The sequence below is a fragment of the Octopus sinensis genome, linkage group LG14, assembly GCF_006345805.1.
Source record: "Octopus sinensis linkage group LG14, ASM634580v1, whole genome shotgun sequence".
Taxonomy (NCBI): domain Eukaryota; kingdom Metazoa; phylum Mollusca; class Cephalopoda; order Octopoda; family Octopodidae; genus Octopus; species Octopus sinensis.
In genome coordinates, this window is record NC_043010.1 from 29,922,639 (window position 1) to 29,928,131 (window position 5,493).

At 39.4% G+C, this 5,493-nt stretch overlaps 1 protein-coding gene across 1 annotated transcript; it reads left to right on the plus strand.

The window, feature by feature from the left end:
- The first annotated feature begins 1,454 nt into the window (after positions 1 to 1,454).
- LOC115219487 (zinc finger protein 714-like) lies at positions 1,455 to 3,145 on the plus strand. Its single transcript, XM_029789658.2, has one exon. It carries the CDS (start codon positions 1,638 to 1,640, stop codon positions 3,018 to 3,020), a length of 1,383 nt encoding a protein of 460 aa, XP_029645518.1. The 5' UTR covers positions 1,455 to 1,637; the 3' UTR covers positions 3,021 to 3,145.
- Positions 3,146 to 5,493: the final 2,348 nt, after the last annotated feature.

Consider the following 5,493-nt stretch of genomic DNA (forward strand, 5'->3'; position numbering starts at 1 on the left):
TCCTGCTTTCTTTCTTCTTTCCTCTCTTCCCCCTTCTCCTGTGCAGGAACAACAGTGGTGGTGAGGGCAGGGAAGTCTTCATTGAACTGGCTGTTCAACCTGCATCTCTCACTCCCCCTCTCAGTCACCATTGTTGTTTGTTTACGAAAATTTTTCAAAGAAGTTTTTTTGTAAAAAAGTGTGTATTTAGCCCCCAAAAGGGGACTTTTTCCAACAAAAATAGCTCCCTGGCAGGACAACTTCCCCAGAAACTGAATTCAATAACAAAAACTGGAGTTCAATAAACTCTTCACAACAAAATGACAAGCACGAATTACTACTCATGGAGCTCAAAAAGACACATCTTGACATGCTGACAAAAACAACAACAATAATAATAATAATAGTAATAACAATAATAATGGTTTAAAATTTTGGGACAAGGTAAGCAATTTCAGGGAAGGGATTAAGTTGATTACAATGACCCCAGTGCTCAACTAATACTTATTTTAGCTACCCCGAAAGGATGAAAGGCAAAGTTGACCCTGGTAGAATTTGAGCTCAGAATGTAAAGACATGCAGTGCCACTAAGCATTTAGCCTAGCGTGCTAATGATTCTGCCAGGTTACCACCTTAATAATAATTATAATTATAATAACTCTTTCTATTATAGACACAAAGCTTGAAATTTTGGGGGAGGGGGAAAGTCGATCACATCGACCTCAGTGTTTCACTGGTACTTCATTTATCAACCCTGAAAGAACGAAAAGCAAAGTTGACCTTGGTGGAATTTGAACTGAAAATGTAGCGACGGGTGAAACACTGCTAAACATTTTGTCTGCTGTGCCAACGATCCTGCTAGCTTGCCACCTTCTTAATAATAATAATAATGATAATTCTTTCTACTAAAGGCAAAAGGCCTGAAATTTGTGGGGGGGCAACTAGTTGATCACATCAACCCCAGTGTTTCAATGGTACTTAATTTATCGACCCTGAAAGGATGAAAGGTAAAGTTGTTCTTGGCAGGATTTAATCTCAGAATGTAAAGACAGACGAAATTCCACAAAGCATTTTGCCTGGTGTGCTATCGATTCTGCCAGCTCACCACCTTATTGATAATAATAATAATAATACTGATAATTTTTATGTATACATGTTTCTTTGTATGTGTATATGTGTTAATATAATTATATCTATTCTATTGCAGTTCTTCCGAAGATGATGGTTCAACTACCAATATTGCTATAAGGAAGTAGCCCTCACCAAATATATCTGCTGCACATTTATAGGACATATGTTACCTACCTGGCTGCAAATTCACACATTATGGACCTGGAGTTCAAATCATTGGTTTCGCACTTATTCTACAAAGGAGGTATACCTAGCTGAATATATATATATATATATATATATATATATATATATATATATATATATATATATATATAATATATATATATATATACATATATATACATATATATATATATATTATATATACACACATATATATATATATGTATGCATATGCATATATTAATATATATATATGTATGAAAATATATCTTTCCTTTGTAGTGACAACAGCTCTGTTTGGAAGAATTTCCCCTGTCAAGTAGTCAGTGAATGCATCATCAATATCTAAATAACTACGTATCATGAAAAAAACCCCAAGGTGTGATATCTGCGGCAAAGTGTTTTCCCGCCGAGACAATCTCGAGAGACATAAGGCTACTCACCAAGGAACTAAGCTTTTCACTTGTGAAGTGTGTAGTAAACATTTTTCGCGTAAGTCCTACCTCAAGGTCCATCGAAGAATCCACACGGGCGAAAGACCCTATAAGTGTCCCACTTGCAGTTACGTTTTCAGTCGACACGACCACCTGGCTACTCACCTGTCAACCCACCAGGACCACCGGCTTTATACGTGTGATGTCTGTTGCAAAGCGTTCAGTCGGCGTTCCTACCTCGATGTGCACAAACGTATCCATACTGGTGAAAGACCTTACAAGTGTTCAACATGTGGCTATGCATTCAGTCGCAACGATCACCTGGTCAGCCACCTGCGGACGCACCAAGGCTTGAAGCTGTTTACATGCGATGTCTGTTGCAAGGCATTCAGCCGCCGTTCGTATCTGAAAGTGCACAAACGCATCCACACTGGTGAACGTCCGTTCAAGTGCACAATCTGTGGATATGCATTTGCTCGCAATGACCATCTGCAGAATCACAACAAGCCAAACAAAGGCATGAGAAAGATCAGCTGTGTACCGCAGGGGCATCTGCTGGAGCAGATGCAACATGGAGACTTGCAGCATCCGACTGAGGTTGTTGGATGTGACATCAATGGCAAAGACATAGAAGAAGATGATGAAGAGGAGGAGGAGGAGGAAGAGGGAGATGAAGAGGAGGAAGATGATGTGGGGATAGCAGACGAGCTGGTAGGAGGAGGAATAATTGGAGGAGGACAAGAAGAAGAGGAAGATGATGATGAAGAAGATGCTGGAGGAGGAGGAGGTGAAATAGGCATAGGAGAAGAAGGAATAGTAGCGGAAGGAATCGGTGGAGAGATGTTGCAACAACAACAGGAAGAACAGGCGGAACGAGAGGAGAATCTTGGAGGCGACTGTAGCAGTATCATCAGTCACCCGCAGATCACCACACTGGTGTGTCACCAACCAGATCTTGCCACTGCGGCCACCCTATCGGGCATCGGTGATGAGGACGAGCAGCAACAGCAGCAACAGCAATTGGCTGTTGCCAGTGCCACGATGGTAGATCCAACCACCCAGCATCTACACCCAGCAGTTATGGCTACCGCCACCGCTGCTGTCACCACGGCTGGCACCACCACCACGTTGATGTATCCAATCACGCAGATCTTCCCAACGATTCAGATGTCGGCAACAGCCACACAGATTTTCCCCACTATCCAAATGTTCCCTGTTGCCACCCAACTATCAGCCGACAGTACCCAGCTCGGCCTGACCAATCCCCACACTGGTGTGGCACACAAGCTCAACGGTTCCATCACCACCTAAACCTTTCCTTCTCCTTCTCCTCCTCCTCATTCTCAACTTAACCCTTTATAAACAAAACAACAACACTAATTCGTTAAAGCAATAATATTTATACATCTTTATATATACATGCACATATATATATGTGTGTGAATATAAACATATATACAAGTGTGGGGACCCTTCTTTATCCAGCAACTATTATTTGAATTTTTTTTTAGAACTAAATTATCCAGACAAGGTTAATGTACCTAATGTGTGTGTGTGTGTGTGTGTGTGTGTGTGCGTACGTATGCCTATGTCTCCTCACCCCAATTTCCTCACCATAAGTCCTTGCGGACCTACTCATTCCTATGAAAATACCCCTCCCTCACATTAACACCGCCACCACCAACAAAAAAGAAAGCACATTTCTAGGATAGGGAAAAATGAATTAGCTGGTTTTTATTTGTTGGGGACACCACTTTCCTTCTCATTCAAACTCCAACTTTTTTTATTATTTTTTTTATTTCTGAAGGGTCCCCCTACTTTTCACAAATTCTCCCATTGGTCAATGTGGGTCCTACTTTAGATTCTCTCTGGTCTACCTGACTGCTGATGATTCAAAACAAAAAAAAAAATACACAAAACAAAACTAAAAACCTCATTAGTTGTTAACCAGCACATATATATTTTTCACCTTTATCTCTTAACCTCTGACCCCTATAGGTTTGTTAATTCATTAGGACATTCAAACTTCCATTTAATAATGACCAGTGTAGCTGTCACTCTCTTCCCAGCCCTACTCCATCCTTTTCCTCAACCCTAATGATGCTAACCTGTATATCCCACTCTTTACCCTCTTTTCCAAACTTAAAAACTGACCTGTGTATCAACATCCCCTTTCTCTCCTCAACTCCACCACCCTTTTGTCAATTTCTTTCCATAACTCTAAAGACAGTCAGTACTAATTCTCTCCATTATCCTCTTCCTTACCAATGATCTTAAGTATCTTGTCCTTTACTTTCTTAACTCTATTATTTTAGAGTTTTATTTGTTCTTCATTTTGACCACTCAGTGTTTTGACTGACACTGTTTGATCACTCAGTAGTGTGACTTCTAGTCCTTGATCATTCATTAATGTAGTTGTCAGCTTTTGACCGCTCGATAGTATAGCTCTCGGTCTTCGATCATTCAGTAGTATGGTTGTCAATCCTTGATCCCTCGGTGGTGTAATTGTCTGTCTTCGATCACCTATTCAGCGGTGTAGCTTCCAAACTTCCCCTCCTTCCTAGCCTTACCTCTGATCATTGTTGGCCACTGCCTCCTGACTCACAAAAGACCCCTTATAATTCTTCTTTTGCACTCTCTTCTTCCAACTCCACACTTCAGTATAAACCTTTACTAACCAGTGAAAGTTCTTCTCCCCTTCCACCAGTTCTTCACCTTGTATTTTTACTGTTGTGTCCACTGACCAAAATTCTCTTTCTCTCCTTCCCCAGTCATCAATAACACACTTCTACTATTCAATGAGGGAAACTTTATGTGGTCATTTATGCTGCTGGAAATGGCAGCCAAATTTTCATCAAATTGTACTCCACCGTCTTAAATTGGAAAATTAGAAAGGGAAACATAGACAACATAGTCCTACATTCACTCTAAAACCATGGGGTGGTCATGATGGGAAGGCCTTTAATTATAGGTCTAATTAATAAAGTTGTCCTGTGGGGAAAGATAAACAACCATATAAACAGCAGCAATACAATTTCCTCAATCATGTCCTGGCTTCACCTTTACACTGAATAATTCAGCCTTCTCCCCATGTTTTTCCACTAACATAAATCTCTCCCTCTCTCCTTTGCTCTTTCTCTCCAAGTCCCAGCAGTGACCAGTACAACTGTACACACACTCTGTTTCTTTAAAGCACAACCACTTGACCAATGTAAATACAATATAATACCTTCCCCTTCCTCAATCATTCTACAGCCATGCTATTTATGTTCAGCTGTCCTCTTTCTCACTTTGTCCCAGTCCTGCAAATTGACCAGTGGAGCAGCACCCCACCCTCTTCCTCAATATCTCATGATTTCCTTCCACAACCGAACCACTAACCAGTGTATGTCCCTAGATAATGATAACCATAATAATAATAATAATAATGATAATAATGATAATTATGATAATGATAATAATAATAATAATAATAATGATAATAATAATAATGATAATAATAATAATAATGATAATTATTATTACCCCAAAAATAATTTTTATTATATCTTTTGTAAAACGACAACAACAACAACAACAATAATACTAATACTAATACTAATAATAATAATAATGATAATGAAGATGACGACGATGATGATGATGATAATGATAATAATGATAATAATAATGATAGTGGTAGTAGTACTGATATTATATTTCTTTGTTAAAACTTGCGGGCCTTATAGCTGAAATGACAAATCAATTGGGACTGTATAAATCTGGGCAGTACTTCATGTGGTTG

Excerpts from the sequence above, each read along its gene's own strand:
- LOC115219487 (XM_029789658.2), top strand. The coding sequence starts at position 1,638 with ATGAAAAAAACCCCAAGGTGTGATATCTGCGGCAAAGTGTTTTCCCGC.